The 21419-nt window shown below is 35.9% G+C and overlaps 1 protein-coding gene across 1 annotated transcript in view; it reads right to left on the reverse strand.

Moving 5' to 3' along the window:
* The window catches only part of AK9 (adenylate kinase 9), a 70698-nt gene extending 50391 nt beyond the window's left edge, over positions 1–20307 (reverse strand). Inside the window, exons 1-9 of the mRNA XM_010561676.1 lie at positions 20191–20307; positions 17567–17630; positions 14299–14351; positions 14118–14214; positions 9498–9610; positions 6068–6238; positions 5232–5357; positions 3015–3089; positions 1457–1555 (exon numbers count right to left, since the gene is read on the reverse strand). Coding sequence (XP_010559978.1) covers positions 1457–1555; positions 3015–3089; positions 5232–5357; positions 6068–6238; positions 9498–9610; positions 14118–14214; positions 14299–14351; positions 17567–17630; positions 20191–20307 — 915 coding nt within the window. The remainder of the gene's footprint in view (positions 1–1456; positions 1556–3014; positions 3090–5231; positions 5358–6067; positions 6239–9497; positions 9611–14117; positions 14215–14298; positions 14352–17566; positions 17631–20190) is intronic.
* Positions 20308–21419: the final 1112 nt, after the last annotated feature.

The raw sequence follows: 21419 nt of genomic DNA on the forward strand, positions 1-21419 counted from the left end.
GTGACTCTAAATTATTCAGAATAGTACAGACAAGTGCTGGCTGTAAAGAACTGCAGAAGGACCTCCAGTATCTAGGAAGCCAGGCATTAAAATAGCAGTTCTACACAGAAAACAATGAGTTGTCATTGACTGTCACTACTCAGGAATAGATCTTGGAATTATAATATATACCTCCATGAAAACTGGTCAGTGCCCAGGAGCAGTCAGAAAACCATCCTGTATGTTAGGAATATTTAGCAAAGAGAGAATAGGAGATAAAGGTTTATTTTTCTGTTGCATAAATCCTGCCCTCATGTTTACTGCTATGTGCATTCTGTTACCTTAATCTCAAAAAGTACACAGTAGAATTGGAAAAGTTTCAGAAAAAGGTAATATGATTGATCAATCATACAAAAAGATTTTCATGTAAGAAGAAATAAGATGACATAAACTGGAACTCTTCAGTCCAGGAACAAGACAGCTACATAAGAACAGGACAGAAGTCTGAAACAATGAGTTATTAGAGGGCAGAGACAGAGAACAAAACTATTTACTGACTTTTGCATATCATCTAGAGGACACTGAGCTAAAGGTGGCAGGTTCAACACAACGGAAGCAATTCTATATATAATGTCCAGTTAAGCTGCAGAACTCCTGGACCCAAATACTGTGGACACTAAAAGCTTACACACAGACTATCACAAACACACAGACTAACTAACTAACAAATACAGATGACCTCTGACACAGAAAGTCCCTCACTTGTGAATTTGTCAAGGACTGAGAAAACAGAAAAGTAAAGGAAGGGTGTTTCTCTGAAAATGCATAGCAGGGCCTCCCAGTTACAGTACCATTTATATATTCAAAGTTTTGTTTAAGAAATAGGAAAGATGGCTGCAAGGGAATATAGGTGAAGACATTTATGCAAAGACTTCTGTTTTTCAGTTTTATTTGGAAGGGACGCAAATTATAATTGTCATGATTCAGCAAAATTCAGCACTAACTTTTCATGTTTCTAATTAATTACAGAAAATACAACATATGTGATTTCAGCTATGCAGGATGCTGCTAAATTTGTATTAGCATGCTGTTTCTCATTCAGAAAAATAGTAAAGACTGAGCTAAGAGTCAGCTGCTAAGATTGTTACCTTTTGGCTAAACTTTCTTTATTTTCTTGGAAGGAATTAATTCTTCCTCTATTGCTAAAACAAACATTTTGTTCAAAATTTTATTATAATAATCTAATTTTTTTTTTTAATGACAGACTTTCTTCTTTTCATACTCTTTTAAGTGAATTTCAGTCCCAGAATTATCTTAAATTCACATTTCTGGACAATCAAGGCTCAGAAAATGCCCTTATTGCATGGTAAAACAAGCTGGTTGCTGTGAAACAAAGATGTTATAAGCTTACAGCAGAAAATAAAAAATATTTTTTATACTTATTACAGTCAATCATATTTTAGAAAAGCACACTTACATTTTCCAGTCCCTCCAGTATTTCTTCTTGCTGACTTTGAAGTCTAGTAATAGGAGCTGCATTTCGAACACCCAGAGATTGAAGTCGAACTACTACTGACTGGAAAGAAAACAGGTCTTGACTTAGTACCAATCAAAACTGCTTTTGTGATCCAAAAGGACCCCAAAGTATTTTTAAAATTGTAACTTATTATTTATGTAATGGCTACATATAAACTAAGGCCCAGTTCCTAGCTTGGAGTCATGCTAATTATTGAGCTGAGTTTTAACAAGCTATTTGGTAGATACAGGCAGTGCAAAATGCTGAATCACAGCCTTTGTATCTCCTCATCATGCTATGAATCCCAAGCCTTCTAAAGGAATAGGCTGTGAAGGATTCTTTCCCACAAAGCAGTGGAAGTATTCAGATGAGCTCCAATCTGAAAAGGAGGAAAGTCTCTTTAGGAGATCAGATTATACACACTTGGAAGTAATACAACTTTGGGTTATTTATTCTAAAAGATACTTAAACCAATGTCTGCCAATGAGAATCAGATGATATTAAATTTAATTGAAGTATTTCCTGAATGTAATCTTGCTTGAATGCAAGTGTTCTTGAAATGAAAAAGCAAATGTTGTCATGTTTGGACTAGTTTCATAATAGGTCTTTGCCTTACTTATAATTATAATGGTTGGAATCATTACACAACTTGATTGCCTTTACTATAAATTTTCTGTTGTAATGTTCACAAACAGATCATAAAGGAGGAAATTTTATGTTCCAACTTTGCAAAATTAGTGGTTTTTTTCCCATAGGACTGCTATTGTTAGTAAAGTTAAGCATAAATTAAAATAATACTTACAGAATTATAATTGATTCAACTTGTTTCAAACAACAGAGGGGAAACTGCAGGAGCAGCTCACTTCCTACATTGTCAAAGACAATCTCTCACTTCATTTGCAACCCCATACTTTAGGTTCTGATTTGAAGCAACTCTTATTTCTGAGGCAGAGGATATGATTATTTATCTTCAAATTTTATGATTGTAGTTTTTTAAGAGGGAGAACGAGTTGCTATGTTATGAACTAAAAATCTAGACACAAGCACTCAGCGGAATTGTTAAAAGAATGAAGTGTCTTCTATTACACTGTAAAATAATATCCAAGTTCATTAAAAATCTGTCATTATTTTAGACATCAGCACAAAATAAGCCAATTCTCTAAATATATCATACTGAAAATGTTTTAATTTTTCATGGTAATAATGATGATATTTTACACTAATACACAAAATAAAGTGCTAAAAACAGATGGATACAATAGAAAAGAGTTGTTGTTGCTGCCTGAAAGTATTCTCATGTAACATATATGTAAGCCTGGGGGCAGTGCAGTGAATCTTACAATTGTTTTAGCAGAGCACCAAAAGCAAGCATTTCAAAGGTCATGTTTTCTAATAGTAATTAAATGAGTTTTATACGCAACTTAAAATTTTGCCAACACCTTAATATAGAAAACACTACACAGAATTGAGAAATTATTTTCTAGCGGAGGTTAACTAAGTTGGTGCATAGCTTACTTACTACAAAGAGATCATCTGGTTGCTGATTTCCATCAACTTCAATAAGATATTGGCAATCCTGTTCAGCCATCAAGTCCTGTTTAAGAACCAAGATATACTCATCAATTGAGTATAGTTAACCAGATAATGAGACTGAAGCTCATTCTGTTCCTATACATATCAAAGGCTGGACTCCTTTGGACTTCAGCTAAACCAGGATTCACTGTATTGATGACTTATTCTGGAGAGAAACTTTTATTTGGTGATGGATAAATACAGAGAGAATTCCAAAACTGGAGTTACAATGGGTTCAGAAAACAGATTAGGTATTCTAGCTCAAATGCAAGAGAGCTACAAAGAATCAAGATACAGTAATGTTTTGTGTAAATATTCAACTTCTAATTGTCTAACTACATTAATTCTCTGCCAGAAAATGGTGACAATGTCAATAACAGATTCCTTGGAAATAGCAGCCATGAGACCAATGTTTTCATTTTGGTCCTGACTCTCACTTTCTGTAAAATTTGAACAATATATTTGATTTTTCTTATGTTCAGTTTTCCCATTAGTAAATAAGATATTAGACTAAAATCAGACATCCTATGTCCATTGTTAATGTCTCTGTCTGAGGATTGAGAATACTCACTCCGTTCTTGACAGATGTTGGTCTAACACCAGCTCTGATAAAGCCTAGTGAAGGTGACTTTACAACTTCGTAGATAATTTGTTCCAGTTCTTCACTACACTTATGGTCAGAGTTCATTTTCTTGCATCTAGTCTAATTCTTCTATACTATAAATTATTTGTCCTACCTTTGGTAGAAATAGATAATAATTAATTACTGCTTTCTAATATTCTTCTACAGAGGAGATAATAGTTTGTGTTTCTCTTATACACAATGGTCTCACTAGTACATCCATAATATTTGCTTTTGTACAACAGCATCACATTTATTGACTCAGTTTATGACTAAAACACCACAGATTGCAGATTGTCTGAAGTACTGAGGTCTAGCCAATTATTTCACGTTGTAGTTGTTCATTAGGTTTCCTCCCTAACTGTAGTATTTCACACCTATTTCTACTCAATTTCATCCTAACAACTTACCACGAAATCAAAGTCTGTTCTCCAAAGTTCTTTCGACCTATCCCAGTTCACTGCAAACTGCACATCTTACAAGTTTTTTACAATTTCATCATCTCAACCTCTACCTGGGCCAACGATAGATCTGTATGTTCTTTTAATGTATTAGTGGATCACTAAGTATGTTCACTAATACATTCATCATTAGTGAAGCCTAAGTAAGACCTACCAACTAGTGGCATGTGTTGAAAATGTTGAAGTTTGGTGTACATCCTGAAGTAATTTAATCTAAACAACTTTCTATTAGTTTGCTTACGAGAAATCCATGTGAGATTGTATAATTGACTCTCCTTCACAGCAGTAACAAGTTTGTTACTCTAGCGAAGAACATTATACCAGTTTTACACAATTTTATCTATAGGTTTGTCTAATCCATAGGGAAATTGAAGGGCATAAATAAACAGTAATTGTCAAGTGTGCAGCAAACATGAGGTGTTTGCAGTTGCTTTTACCAGGAGATTAAAAAAAAAAAAAAAAGAAAAAAAGAAGAAAAAAATGAATTATTGCTTTGGACCTGTTCTGGTTTTGGGTTATTTTGGGGGAGGGGAGGGGGGAAGATACCTAGTAAATCCGACTTTCCTGAACACAAAAAGGAAAGAAAAAACCAATGTCAGAGCTGCAGAAATTAAATAGGTGATAAAGCAAACTGATGGGCTAATTATTGTGTATATAAATCTGCAGGCAATGAAGCAGGTGAGGAAGGGATTCTATTGGAGTGGAAGGCAATGGATGCAAAGAGCAGATTTTTTATGGGATTGCATGCTAGAATGGACTTTGGTAATGGTGCTGATAGACTGGGCTCTTCAAATACTTCACTTCCTAGATTTAGGAAGTGTCTGTGGTGGCAGGTATCATTTCACTTTTAAAACGCAAAGTTGATTACTTTATCTTGACTCTAGAGTAGAAACAACACCTACAGATGACAACTTTGTATCATTGATTTCAGTATGAATTTCAGAACTTGGGGATATGTTATAGCATACCTTGTGCCTACCTCCATACAATAAATCTCAAACTAAAAAAAAAATTAAAACAGTACAAGATATTTTTAAAAATCTTTTGTTATACATAATCATATTATTTTGCTTTGTCTTACTTCTAAAGGACGAAGCATTATATCCTTATACATTCCAACTCTTTCCTCTGCATTTTCAAGAATGTCTTCAGGCCTCTGCACTAATCGATGCAAAAATTCTGACATTGTAAGTGGATCTTCTGCAGTCTGCAGAATGAAAAGTTAAATATTTCATGATACAGAAATAAAATAATGTACTAAGCTAATTTTTGTCTTTACTCAAAGGTAAATAAAGTAGCTTTCCAGAGTATTGCAATGAGTATTAGTCCACTGATTGCTGACTGTGATCCTATCCTGATGAAGTGTAATTTCTGCAAATTGAGAGGAATGTGCCTAGAACTTGCATTGGTATATCTAAGGTCAGCATTATAAACCAGAACAATTCAACCTGAATTAAAAATTAATAGCTTCATGAAAAAAAAAGAAAATGTATTTGTAGTAGTCTAACACCAAAACCAGAAAACAAGCTAGTATCCTGCAAATACTAGAAAAACTTGCTACAATAAACAGAAATTAATAATGCTTTTATTTGCTTAGACCCAGAAACAGACAATATAGTGTCACCATTCTCCTGATACACCCTTTTAACTTATGGCAAGAAACAGTTCAGTGACTTCTGAGTTAGAGACTGAATCCAGGTTAAGCTATACAATAATCACCATTTGCTGTCATTTAAACCTACCATTTAAGTATTATCCCACATCTCTTAAAGCAGAACAGAAACTGAATTAAAATTAAAGTTGAGCAAAATTAATTCATGATGTAGTATGGTGGTATTTTCGAATATTGGAATTTGTTCTGCTTTGTCTAGAGTACACTATAATACTTTGCAGTGTTTAGAAATTGGCAATATTTACCTCTTCTTCCTGCTCTTCATCTTCTTCTTCACTCTCTTCTTCATGCTGATCTTTCTCTTTCTTATGCTTTTCAATAACGTTAGGATCCCACTGGTTCCTCTGATATACCCGCCCAGAATCAGGGTGTTGCTTTTGTCCTGATATTCTTTGGCATAAGTCATAATCTGAACACTAGCAAGGAATAATTAAAAGGAAATCATGTGTTTATGTACTGCTATAATAATATTATTTTCCCTGAAACTGCAGAATGGAGGGTAGGAGTCTGTTTGGGAAATCTTTGGATTCATAAACTTCTCCAATAACATTCTGAGTAAACAAAATTTTCAAAAGCAGCAAATATTAAAGAAAGACTTAAACACCTGAATAGTTTTTACCCATCAGCATTTTACATTCCGTGTCAGGAGCGTAGCCACTACTTGAGCACATTTTACCATGCAAGTTATACCTTGTAGTATAAAGAGTATAGGTGTAGTTTATGGATAAAAGTGTTTTCCAGACAGGCTTGTGATTGCTCTTGCAATTAATGCCAAAGTGGTTTAAACTTGAGCAAGATCAAGTCAATTTTATTAGGTCCCTCTGACCTCTCAGAGCTCTACTATCACCCAAAAGCATAGTGCCACTGCATCAGAGGCTAAAGGAGTTCAGCAGTTTGGAGCTCTGGAAGAGTAAGCAATGGTCTTTCCATAAAAAGCCCTACAGACACAAATTTAGTTTAACATTAAACGCAGATAAGTCTGGATGTGGTCTGTGGTGGTGAAATTATTAATATTTAAGATTTGAGAGGTCTGCTGAAGAAGTTTACCCTAACTAAAACATTCCTAACTAAACATCCTAACTAAAACATTTACCCCAACTAAAACATTCCTTTCAACTAAAAGCTAACACTCTGTGACTCTTTCCACCTCCCCACTTCTGAGCTAAAATAATACTGGGTGTGCCACTCCTATAGGCTCCTCCTATAGAGCCTTCTTTCTACATTGCCACATTATGTACTGTTTGATTCCTTCTTAGAATTGTGGCTGTTAGCAAGCTACTAAAGGAGTCAATCCATTCCGGGGATGCATACCTGACTTTGTTAACATTGAAAGGATTGTTTTTCCTCACCTCTTTCTTTTTTTTTTTTTCCGAAACAAAAAGCTGGTTGAGTCTCTGTAATCACTTAACAGAGAACAGGGGAGCAGAGGGGGAGATGCTGTCTGAATGTTCGCTTACTATGATCATAGTTAATAAAGCTTCTGTCTGACCTGTCCTAAACTGTACTTGCATTAATACACACTTGGAGTCCCCTGATCTCCAAGAGGTCTTAAGATGGGTATCTTAAAATTCTACTATGGAATTGGGGGTGGGGCACAACAAAAAATAAATAATCATTCTTCCTTTCCAAATCACTAACACCTACCCTTCAAACATATATGAAAAACCTGAGATAACAAGAAAATATTGTAGCTGTTAAGGTCAAATTGTTACAGAAATGAAGAACTGATTTCTACAGAAAATACAGAGCTTTTGAGATCGCATTGCTAGCAACAGGCATACTACACTCACTTTCAGATCCCATTGCTAGCAATAGGCCCACTACACTCATTTCCTGAGGTATCCCTTGAAGTATTACAGTACTTCAGGATATTTCTATATTTCTGTGGTGAGTCATACAGCTGACATGACTGCTATATGACATAGCACATTTTGAAATAGGGAAGGAGAAATTTGATCAGATACGGTTCCTTTTTCAAAGATGCATTGTCTGCCCTTTTTCTTGGAGAGACAAAATTTCTCTAAATTGGTCTGCTAATAACAGTATTTCATTATTCCCAGAGCTATCTAGAGTCTCCCTTCTTCCTTTCTTTTTGATATAATGAAAATGGTTACAATTCTGACATATCTGTGAAAACAGCTTGAACCCACTGAAATCAAAAGCAAAATTATTCATTTGACTTTGGGGCAAGGATTCTTAATGAGCATTCAGTCTCAGTCTTCTTCCCAGAGGAGAAGATAATGTAACTACATGAAGTCAAGAATTATGTTTTCTTTTTAGTGTAGCTAGTATCACTCTTCTATTTCTACTGTTGCACATGAAACTATACAACATATATTCTCAAGAACTGGGATTTCTCAATCTCTGGCATTAAAACAAAGATTTTCTGTAGCTGAAAAAAAATCAAAACTGCCTGAAAAGCAGCACAAAAATATGTTTCTCTGATGTTTTAAGATCTTTCCATGAGCATAGAAAAAAAGGTTTGAAGTAGGCATTCACAAATTTTCATTATGCATGGTCAAACAAATTAGGTATCAAAAGTATGGAATTAAAACCAACACATACTTAAGTCTGGCAAAGTGATAGACTAGGTCCATGCACTGAAGCTTAGCATCTGACAAACCACACAGATATTACAACTGGAATCAAAGTCCCAATGAGAATGGAGCACAAGACCAGAGGCTGATTATTCAGAGTTGCCTTGGCAGTCATTCTGCACATTCAGAGTAAAAGATGGAAATAAACTAGTTGATAATAAATTGCAAGAGGAAGGGCCTGAACCCTTGTTCATGATTATATATACTGTTATTTTGTCCACATGGAGTCTGGCAAAGTTTGGTGTGGGCCAGCTACTATTCTCCCTGGTGAATAGCTGGGCACAATCTGGAGAATGGCACAGGCCTAGGGCCTTTCCTAGCAGGCAGTTTGGACACAGCCACCCCATTTTGACTAACAAGACAGGTGAGCTATGTTCTGCCAAAGCAGTTGGCCTGATATCTAAAGAGTCACTGTTGCCTTGTTTTATTTACTAATCTGGACATTAGACATCAGCCAGCAAGTCCATTCTTTTAAGTTCCTTTGAGAAAGTCCTCATAATCCTACACTAACAATGGTTTATGTTTCTCTAGTTATATCCAAGTCACTTTTGTAAAGTATCTGGTATGTCACATCACTACTCATGAAGAAATTGAGATTTGTAAATAAGATGAATTAATAATGACCAAGAAGCAGTTTCACAATTAGTGAGGAAAAAAATAAAATAAAATAAAATAAAATAAATAAACCAAAACAATTTGCTTTGTAACTTCCATATGTGAAAAGTTTCTTTCTGAAATACATGAATGGCAGGTGTACATGTATGCAAAATCCTGTAATAATCAAGTTATTCAAAGTTTTTTTTCTTGAAAACCTTTATCTTCTAATTCATAGAGGTGCTACTACACCTGCTACAGAACTGCTACTGAAGTTTTAGGAAATGTTCATTATTTTACATCAGCAATGCTTATAATGGAACAAACTAGTGCAATCACATCCCAATATAAAAGAGAAAAATTTATTATTCCTCAATAAATAGTATACTCAAATGCACAGGGGAAAATACTATCTTTTGACTTATGCAGCATATGAATCTATTGATTATAAAAATTACTAGCAAGTTACTGAAGATGACATTACCTTAATGTTAATCAGGAAATCCGGTTTTAATTTTAGATTCTTTATTTTCTCTATTTGCTGTGAAACAGACATGTATTCCTCTGAGAGAGAAGGAAATCCACTGAGAACATAACCTGCCGAATACATTTTATTAAATATATCTTTTAGAAGGTTATGTCAAATATAGGACTAGTCAGACTCATCTCCTTTAAACAATACATTTACTTAGTGGCACAATTTTAAACCACGTACATGATATAACACTGTTAAAAAAATTGTGCACTCTTGTCTACTTCAGATGAAATATAGACAAAAAAGTGTGTTGTTTTCAACTTGATATAGGACTCTCAAAGTTTATTAACTCAGTTAAGAAATTGTCCTGGTTTCAGCTGGGATAGAGTTAATTTTCCTTCTAGTAGCTGGTATAGTGCTATGTTTGGGGTTCAGTATGAGGATAATGCTGATAACACACTGATGTTTTCAGTTGTTGCTAAGTAGTGTTTAGACTAAGTCAAGGATTTTTCAGCTTCTCCTGCCCAGCCAGCAAGAAGGCTGGAGGGGCACAAGAAGCTGGGAGGGGACACAGGCAGGACAGCTGACCCAAACTGGCCAAAGGGGTATTCCAGACCATGGGACGTCCTGCCCAGTATATAAACTGGGGGGAGTTGGCTGGGGCAGGTGGATCGCTGCTCGGGAACTAACCTGGCATCGGTCAGCAAGTGGTAAGCAATTGCAGTGTGCATCACTTGTTTTGTATATTCCAATACTTTTATTATTGTCATTTTATTATTGTTATTATTATCATTATGAGTTTCTTCCTTTCTGTCCTGTTAAACTGTTCTTATCTCAATCCACAAGTTTTACTTTTTTTTTTCCTGATTCTCTGCCCCACCCCACTGGGTGTTTAGTTACTGGCTGGGGTTAAACCATAACAGAAATATAAGAAATACATAGACATTAAAGCTCATATTTGGACCACCTGCTTCACGTGCCTAGCTCAGACGTTGTAGTGCCTAAACAGTAACAAGTTTTTAGTGACCATTTTTGCCACTAAAAGACTTTGTAAAAGGCATTACAAAAAGTAGCCACTCTATGATACAAAGCATTTAAAGGAGGAGTCTAGGCTTTTTATACAACTTTTAAAGGGATTCGCTTCTATAGGCAATGAAGAGAGCCTGAACAACTCTCCGGGATACATAGTGCTCCTGGATGTTAAATCCTCTCAAAAGGACGCACTATGCACGCAGTATGTGTACTGAGGCACCCAACTTGGTAAGCATCTATTCCCTCAGGATTCACAATGTTGACTCCACTTTGGCAAACAGACACGGACTATACATGACAGGCATGGTGGTAATAATACCTTTTTCTGGTATTAGAGTGCTCAGCCCCACAGATGAGTGGGGCTTCATGTTCCTAGGAGAGTACTGTAACTACTATTGGCTGCACGCAGTGCAGTAAGAACTACTGTCTAGCAAGGAATTCAATATTCATGTGGCCAGAATGAGCAACTAAACAAGAATCAGGTGGATTTTTTTAGCCTAATAATGAGAATATTGCCTTAGAGAAATGGTGCATGCTCCAAATCCTTAGAATTTTATGTGATAACATTTAAATGCAAGTCTATGCAGCACAAAAACATTGCAGCAGTCTTTGCAGGAGGTATTAGGACTGAAGTCTCCTCCTTTGGGGAGCTACTATCCATAGATGCAAAATTTATAGAAGAGGATAAGCAAGAGAGAGCTTAATGTATAGTCATTCCTGTGGGAAATGAAAATCCTGGATTCTAATTTGTTGATGCCTTCAGAGAATTGTAATTGGTAGTGAGATGTGGGGAGTTGGCACAGCCTCTGCTTATCAACACATCCTGGACAGCAACAGCTGATGTGAGAGGGAGTGTCACATGGGAAAATATTACCCTGAACTGTTTGTTCTCTGAGAGGGTGTTTGCCCCCAAACCAATAATGTTGTGGGGAGACTAACAATGACAAAGTTTACCTAAGGCAACCATCAGATAGTAACCAGGGGATTACCATGAAACTTTTGAGGAGAGAAGGAACCACCTTGAAAAGAAGCATCAAAATTCATGACTGGGGGAAGAGACCTTAGAGTGAGAGCAAGGTAAAAGAACAGCAGCCTAACCAGGTCTGATGTGCCAGCACTGCAACCTTCTGTCTAGGCCTGGCAGAGCAGCCTCCCTGTTGGATGCTGCAAGCAACCTGTGTTTCTACTACTGGACTGACAGAACAGGGTTAAACTTAAACACAGTGACCCATACCTCGAGTGTGTGTAGGGGAGCTCATGGGGAGCTTTCTCACTGGTGTGTGCATTAGTAGACTGTAGGAAATGGCATAGACAGACAAAGCTAGAGCATGCACATTTCCAACAGAAAGGGTGCTTAAATAGCTGAACATGCATTCTCAGAAAAGGGAATGTATGCTTGTAACTTCCACCCATCTTTGAGAGAGAGTTTGCATGCATAACCAGGCAAGTTTGAGTATACTTTTTGGAATTAGTTTTAGGAAGGTGTTCAGAAATTTGTAGGTATGTATTAATATTTGGCAAGTGCCTAGTGCTGCGGCTTGTCTGTTGTGTAGCTGATACTGAACCTTTTCACTGATACCAGTTCACTGATTGTCAGTTACTTGCCATTAATAAATCAATAAACAACTTTGGTACTGATTTGATTTAAATCATGCTAATTGAGCAGTCTCCCCCCCGTGATAATGACATAGATTTTTCCTTTGCAAATATTATTTAGGCTAACATGATATGAACCTCTGGTTGTCTTCTTGTTCTATTAAAAAAAAAAATAATTACCAAGTATATCAGCTACATAGAGGTTATAATTCTGTATTTTCTTACCTATAATATCCTAAAATACAAGTATGCTTGTTATTTTCCAGTGCCTATGTTATTTTAAAAAGAGACACTGCTTATAGCAAAAAACAGCTTTAGAAGCTTTGTATCTGACCTCCCTCAGAAGTAAAAAAATAACCCAACCAAAACTCTGGTTTTAGTGACTTACAATTTTTAAATATTATCATTTGCTTTAGCACTTCTGAATATCTTTGACAAATCAGTCTCCAACATAATATGGGCTTATTATTAAAGTCAGAAAATATAATCGAAAAGAATTCCTTATTGTGTGTACTGTTTAGAAACTTGTATTTTGCACTGTTAAAAACAAACGTTAAAAGTAAAAAACTCAGCCTCTCATACAACACTGTTTCTAAAATCTTTAATGAATAATTAATAGCAAATTGACTGATTAGTTCCTGCTGAAAGCCTACTTAACCTTTCCAGGGATTATATTAAGATAATAGTTGCTAAACAAAAAGTTATTAGAACTAGAAAATACTTAACAAAAATCAGTTTTGGAGATGAGTTCTAGTTGGTAGGAAAAATAGTGAGGATGTAGGTTATTCTACACCTTGCTACCTTGGGGGATGTGTAATACAGATATTGGCTTGGCTACAAGAACCAAACTTTTACCAACTTTATAGTCATGTTTCCAGTCTCTAGGATCTCTGTGGTCCTCTGTCATATACACATCTTAGGCATTCATCATCAGACTGACTCAAAGAGGAGAACTCAGATGGCACAGATGTCTCTTCAGGCTTTTATTAAAGTCCTGACATATGGATTAAGAGACTGGCATTTCTGCTGCTACTTCTTCCCTCAAAGTTTTTGTTTCCTCATCATCTCCTTTTTTTAATTTCTTCACTATTTCTCTGTCTTTTGCCTACTGTTTTAAAAGCCTGGTTTCACCAGTTAAGGCTGCATCTTTTGCAAAACGGTTGACTAGAGAAGGGGCAAAACCCACGGAACTGAAAGCAACTGAAAGCTTATAGAAGCGTGCTAGTTTTCAGAGCAGTAGAAACTTAACATTTTCTTGGCACTATACCTGTCTCTCTCCTAGAGTGGGAATTTCAAATAAAATTCAGCACCAGAAAAAGAAACCACATTTTCTTTTACTTCCTTTCCACTTAGCACTATATTTGTTTTCTCTTCAGGAAAGCAGGTTCAGAATCCAGTAAGACCTGTAGCACTAGTCTTAATTGCCTCAGTTAACATAATCTTTCCTCAAAAAGAAGAATTATTCCCACTACCAATACTATTCTCATCTAACTTCTTCTCAGTGACAAAATGCAAAGGGAATAAACAATGTTGTAAGAAAAAAAAAAAGACCGTAATACTTTGCATTTTCAATAATCTGTTTTCCTTCTTTTTCATTATTTTAAACATTTAAAATATTTTTGCTGGTGTTTTTCTTTTTTTGTTGTTGTTGTTGTTATAGAAGTATTCAAACAAAAAAAAAATCTGCATTTTAAATCCTAAAGCTTTTCTAACCAGATTATATTGTCACATGAGAGTCATAGCAACACTTAAAATCTGGGGCAAATTAATTTTCTCAAAAATTAACACAACATAGGACTGGTATGACACATTCTGATCTTCCATATTGGTAAATTAATCCCTAAATACACTCTCGGTTTATGGATATTCCATAACCTGAGGAGCACAAGAAAAAGTGCTACTGTCTAATGCAAAATAAATTATATTTGAGCAGTAATGGAGGCAAAGTGTGTCAAAATTATAGCTAGCTCATCCTAAGAAGTTTAGGCTATAAATACTTACCAAAATGAGCAACTTCTGGTGACTCAATCTTTTGCAAAATCATTTCTGTAACCAGTTCTTCTGAAATACTTTGACCTTTAAAAAGCAATTCTTGACACTAAGGTAAAATGCAAAACATAGTCTTATATAATATGTATTTGTCAAGAATGTGACAAAACATACTAGAAGATTAGACCTTTACCTTAAGCCCATATTCTGTTTCTTCATGAATATTCATTTGAATTACTTCTAAAGCTGAGGAAGCACATCAGACAGAATAAAAATAATTAATAAAAAATATTTTATATACAGACATGTACATGCAGATACATACATACACACACACATAGGAATATGTATGTGTGTTCCATGCAACCAGACTATTTCTGAATGAGTAGCCATTATATTTAGGGTCTTTATTATATTTTGTCCATCCAGAACTTGGTGCCTTCCGACAACATCTGGGTAGATGTTTTTCCCTACAATTTAACCCTATAGATACTACAGAAAAATGCACAACAGCAGCTTTGCAAGGTTATTTCAACTACTAATTTATATCAAATTAGCATTACTGCTGTGTAATCCAGAGATGAGTATTTGAGCTCAAACACTTCCCAAATTTTAAAAGCAAGTTTTAGAAAAAGAACTGTTCAGACACACAAACCCATCTACTTTAAAAAAGCCCTTAAAAACCTACTCCTTATACAGTCCAGTTATCTAAAATTAAATACTAAATTTGACACCCATCAAATTCAAAGATCTGCCCTGTGTCTCTGTGGACAGTGACATCATACCAGAATGATCCTGGAATTCTTTCACACTTCCATACCATTGAAATAAGCAGACAATTAACGAAAGTTTTAACGAATGACCCTTAAGGCTACATCTATATTACTAATAAACCAGGCCAGGGAAAGATCCTGAAGCCAGGTGGCTTATGCCTATACAGCTAAAATCTTTCTTCTCGAAACATAGTGGCTGTTTTCAAACGGTTCCTATGAGTAATGACTGTTGCACATACTATCCTTCATACTATGAACGGATGTTCAGGAGAGCAGTATTTGCCGTGGGCCAAAACTGAGACAGGGAATGTACTAACAAACAACACAGACAACTGAAAATCAGCACTGTACATGTACCCTGGCCCTGTTTTATTTATGAGTATTGACGTATTAATTGGATAAATGGATAGGAAGTATTTTGTCAAATTGAAAAGACTGTGAACACCTTTCCTATTTAGTAATTCTCTATCTTGGATTGTTTTTTAAATAAATAACACAGTGCAGGACAGGTATTGATACACTGCAGCAAGTCCAGTGGAGGGCACCAAGATGATTCTAAGTGTTGAAAGTACCAGGAGAGGCCAAAAGAACTGGCCTTGTTCAGCCTGGAGAAAACAGGGCAGCTGTAATTGCTGTCTAAAACTACTTACTGGGAAGGCACAAAGACAGAACCACTGTCTTCACAGAAGTGCAGATAGGACAGCAAGCAACAGACACAAGTAAGAACAGGAGAAATTCCAATGGGGTAATTAGGAGGAATTTTTCATCATGAAGGTAGTCAAACATTGGAAAGTGTGGCCAGGGAGCTGGTGGAGTCTTCGTCCTTGGAGATACTCCAGATTCAAAACAGCCCTGAGCAACCTTCTTTAGTTGACCCTGCTTTGAGTGTGAGGTTGGTCTCAGTGACCTCTGGAGGTCCTTTCTGAGCTAAATTATTCATGTTTCTGTATGCTGAATTTGTTCCTTTCTTTTTTGATGTGGAAAATGAAAGAAAACCATTAGCAAAAGTTGAAGGAATGTGTGTATGTACACGTGTGTGGGTACACTAGACAAAAGGAGATTAAAAGAAATACCATGAGCAAAAGAAGAAAAGAATAATTCTTTGAATCTACTAGAAATAAGGCACAAAAATGCAAAAAGTGAGATTTACATCAGTCATTAAGAAAAACCTTCTAATGGCAAAGACTGTGTTACAGAGATAGACAGCCCAGAGATTTTTAAAAACAAAATTGACCGACATTTGTCAGTAATGGTTTAAATACATTCAAACAGTGTGGACTGGCTTAAGTACATTCCTAACATCCCTTCTGATTTTGGTTTGATCAATGTTTTGGGCCAGGTATTCATTTTTTGTTAGACAATCCTATGAATTAAAAGTTCTATATTTACATAAGGCAAAAAAGCACTGAATTTTACCATATTATAGTTCCAAATCTTCAAAATAAGATAAAGATACTTCATTTAATAAATAACCCTATATTCTCAGGAATATGAAGTGTTACACTGTCCACTAGAGAGCTTTTATTAGAGCAATAAAAAATACTAGGGGGCACATTTAAAAGAAAAAATGTAATGAAAATCAGTATATAAAGAGTTAGTTCATAATCAGAACAACTGTATACATATAATCCATAAAATCAGATTTATAATTTGGTGTCCCCAAAAAGGCACTCAAGAAATTGCTTCATAGTTAAGGTTATTATATGCTTTCTTTTCTTCTACTTAAAAAGATTATATTAGCCTTTAAACTGGTAGGACAAATTTGGTGGAAAAGTTTTCTTTTTTCAAAAAGCTTAAGTGAATGAATTCATGAATTATAATGTCATGGATACAAAAATATTACCAGGGCTTTAAAAAAAACCAACCAGATTTTAAAATATTTTTTTAGTTACTGCTGGCAAAATTAGTACAAAGGAAAACTGCCAGAGACTTAATTATTTTTTGTAGGAACCTAATTTCATGCTGAGATGCCTCAAAAATGAAAAAAAAAAAAAAAATCTCTAGCGATATGTTGATAGGGAATAAGATAATGTTACAAGCAACAGGTTTTACCCTACAGATCTTCAAAAGTCTTTGATGTGAGGGACTGTCAGAAATGGAGCTGGATAGCTTAGAAAATGAAATGATGTCTTGTGTTCTGGTAAATGCATGGTGGGAGAAATTAACTACACCTTCTGTAATAAGCCAATATTTTTGTTTTAGAAATTTGAAAGTGCCAGCTCCCATTTCTTCCATTATTACTTATACTGATACAAAAGTTACACTTCTGTTTCCTGGAGTACATCCCCCCTTGTATTAGACACTGCACAGACAGAAAGGAAAGATCTTCCTATTTTTTCATGGTCTGTATTGGAAAATCTCTGTGCTCTCTGGAGTTGAATGAGTTGCCTCCATGTGAACAAGAAGGGTCACATGAATTACGTTACAGGATTGGGAATAGAATTTGATTATTATGTGTTACATATATCCACTTCTGGGTTTAAAAAAAAAAAAAAAGTTATTTTCTAAGCCTCTCTATAACTAAAAGGCTATTTTTCAGCAATTGCATTTCTGGCAAAATGGTCCTTATCAGTAGTCTTCACTGCAATCAGAAACATGCCATTTTGAATTACAGGGAACAGCAAGTATATTTGAAACCAAACGATATTATGAAGCCAATGCAATGTTCCAAATATAGTGTATGTTTACCTTCTATGAAAATGCATTTCCATATTTCTGCTAGTTTTCTAGCTAATGTTTTCTTTCCAGAACCCTTAAAAGGAAAAATACACATTTAAAAGAAAAACAAGCAAAAGGAAAAAAAACCCAAACGTATTACATAATAAAGAATATATTTTCATATGATAAAAACAATTAAAAGCTACCATCAGGATTAGGTCCTCTGAGTTATGCAGTGTGCAAACACAAACACTCTTTTTAATACCATCCTCTATTTTATACTGCCTAGCATTGCTAATCACTGTTACTGCCCTTTGCAGTTAATCATCTCCAGAGTAATTATACTGACTTTGTTTCTGAGTAACTCTATCTAAAAGTCCACTATGATTTGCCCATAAATTCCTATGAGAAACTCTTTAGACTGAAATTTATTATCTTCAGTCTCAAAGCAAATTATGACGCAAACCTGTTCAGCTGTTTCTGAGTAAGATACATAGGGATAGTATTCTTTGACTAAAAAAACAAATACATAAAAATTGCCCTTGTTAGTCCACAAATCTGGTTTAGATACTGACAAAATGTTTATTTTATCACTTACATGAATCCTGAGGAACCAACATAACCAAGAGTAATGAGGCCTCTAAGAGCACAGATACCTGAATGGGATTTTGCAAAACTCACCATCTTCCACCCTCTAGGATTATGCCCTTTTTTCAAGGGCATACAAGACGACTTTTTTGACAGTCTGTTTGCCCTAGATAAATTTTGTGATTAAAAAATAGTAAAAAACAACAAATAAATCACATTCCCAGTTAACAGTGTACCAGCAAACACTCCAGACTACTCATACCTTACATTTTACAGGAGTGATGAGAATATATGTATTTTGCTTTGCTTTAATAGCACAATGTTTTTAACTTAAAAGATACGTCTTAAATAAGATAGATGCTCTACACATAAGCCATATAAATAAAAGATATTATCATAAAAATAGAATATTTAATTCCCTGCTCTCCTGACGAGGCCTGTGCAATTTCAACCCTTTGTTAAAATTTATATTAATATCAAAGCATCTACTGAAGGCAATGATTTCAGATGAGAATATATATTTATTATATGTTTTTTGCATTGTCCTTCACTGAGTATTTTATGCTGGTTTGGTCTATAAAAATGTAAAGTTTTCTTTCTCAAGTAAGGTTAGAAATTTGGTGTTTGTTTAAAACTAAGCGAGCCAGTCCACTGTGATTTTCTACTGAGCTGAATGCACTCTTTCAAGTCTCATGGTGACCATAAGGCACGCTTGTTGGCTATCACTTTATACAGTCTCACTGTGATGTTTGCAAGTCATCCACTTGCAGAACACCACCCTGCCTCCTTTCTCAGTTTGGTCAGACATAAGGATGTGCAGTCAAGCATTACCCAGCAACTGGAGCCAAGGAGTACAAAAGGATGCAGACCTGTGCAAACACTAGGGACTGGGAGCCTTCCAGCCTGCTGAAAGTCTCCGAAGAAAGGAAACATAGCCACATCTTAGCACTATGGCCATTTCCCATGATATAATCTGCCACCATCATGTAACTATGTGCTGGCATACTGCACTGCATAGGATGGTTCTACATTAGTATGGGGTGTGGTGCAGAGAGGGACTGGGGCTTGATTGGGTGGGTCAACTGGCATTGAAGTTTGGGCTGATTGCCAGCTCTAGGTGCACACCATTGGCCTCTCCACCTGCTAGGCAGTGCAAAGCAGATTTCCGTATGGTCATTTCAGGCTCTGTTGCGGTACCTAACAGAATCACACACAAACGCAGATGGCAAGCTGCTAGAGGACCTTATGTTCACACCGGTTGTGGGGTGCTCTGAAGGCAACTTTCATGGGCAACTGCAGTGTTCAAGAGGAAAGCAGCTTTCAGGGCACCAGTGCTGTGTTTAAGTGCATAGCAGATTCAGTATAGTCATAAGGCAAACATGCACCAAAAAAGAACCCCCTTCAGCAAACTAAGGCACTAATGTAAAACCACCCATAGAGTCTCCTGCATTTGGGAAAAAGAAATCTGAGAAGTCTAGGATTACAAAACATCAAATTTTCCTAAGTAAAGGAGGCCACAAATTATTTGAGAAAAGACAGACCTTAAATCATAGTTAAAATATAGTACAAATCTCCTTACCAGGACAACTTGGTGGATTTCCGTTATTCCCAAATATATGACATACAATTACGTCAAAGTTTGAATATTAAAGTTAAAATATCTAATATCTCATTGCATGTCTGTAAGTCAGTACATTAACCCGAAGGCTCTTTTGTGCCTATTTATGTCTTTAATCTGTCAAGTTTTTTTAAAGTTAGACTACTGAAATAACATAAAAACAATCCAGTTGCCAACGTGAAAAGAGAAGAAACTTTTCAAGCTACATGTGACTTTTAAGTACAGTAATAACACTTTTAATTGTAATTGACTGGTCACTCAGGCAAAAAATTGGCCTCATTATATGAGATCAGAATCTTTAACACACTCTGCAGGATTTCCAAAGTGGAAAAGATAAGAAAGTAGGTCTTTGATCTTTTTGGCAGCATCACTAAACTAATGTTTTGAAAGGAAAAGTAAAATTGTTAGCAGAATATCTGGAGAAAAAACCTTCTATCAGACATCTTACTGGCTTTCCAAGGATAATTAAGCAAGTGGGCTTGGATAACAGAAAGGATTTTTCAGCTTCATCTTCATCGAAGATATCTGCAAAGGGCTGAGCTTGTTTTTCCTCTTGTGAAGCCATATATGATCTAAGACTGGGAGAAAAAGAAAGCTTGTTATAAAATACAGTAACTTACATATCTCTAAAATGACACATACTTAAAAATGGAACTGAAAAATAATGTGATACAAGGCGAATTGCTTTGTAACAAAATTTCCTATAAGAAGAAAAAGCATTTAGAGAACATACTGCAATGCACTCATTACTAAGAGAAGAGCTGCTTCTGAAAAATAAGGGGTTGTTGGAACTACCCCCGATCCCCAGCTGCAGCTATATGGTTATTGATAATGACTTCTTCCTGACTCTCAAATTGCCTGTTGCTCTTTTTTAAACAGCATGTAGTTGTTTCATTGCCTTTTCCTTCCTGTTCCAATTACCACACAGTTGTAACTTCCCTGTGGTGCCTGAAATGGACCATGGCCCTGCTAAGACCTTTGCTTGTGAGCTTCAGACACAGAAGAGCCCAATCATGTTCAATGGAACTACTCGCTGTGTCCACAGCTAGGTACACAAGTAAGGCTTTGCAGAATTAAATCATGGTTCATGATCTGTTCTGTAATCCTCTCATAACTCCCAGCTCTTCCAGGACTGCACGAGATTGCACATCCAGTGCTATGCTACAAAGTAAAACAGAAGCAAGTTTCGAATTAAGGTAAGCTGGAGCAAAATTTGGGTGGGCCTTTCGAGCAAATGGGGTCCAAAACCGTGAGATTGATGAAGCATGGCTTCGAGAAAGCATACCTTTCGAGAAGCATTTTTTCGAGAAAACATTGCTTTCTTTAGAGGGCCACTTAAGTCTCAGCCCCCAGCGCACCCCATTTTCAAATTAAAAAAATTCTACTTCAGGATGAAAATCTGAAAAAATTTGTTTTGAAACATCAAACTGAAATGTTCTGACACTTTCAGAGTAAGACCTTCTGAGCGATAGGGACGGTATTTTAATCTTAAAAAACCCGCCATGCACAGACCAACCCTCCATTTCTCTCACGGAAACACACTAGCTGAACTTCACCTGACATTTCCAGCAGTTTCACTCCTTCCTGAACCTTCACAATTACGGCGCAATTTCCTAATTACAAAAACCACCCCAACCAAACTAAAGAAATAAACCAGACCCCCCCCCCCCCCCCCCC

The sequence above is a fragment of the Haliaeetus leucocephalus genome, unplaced genomic scaffold, assembly GCF_000737465.1.
Source record: "Haliaeetus leucocephalus isolate CR32 unplaced genomic scaffold, Haliaeetus_leucocephalus-4.0 Scaffold149, whole genome shotgun sequence".
Lineage (NCBI taxonomy): Eukaryota > Metazoa > Chordata > Aves > Accipitriformes > Accipitridae > Haliaeetus > Haliaeetus leucocephalus.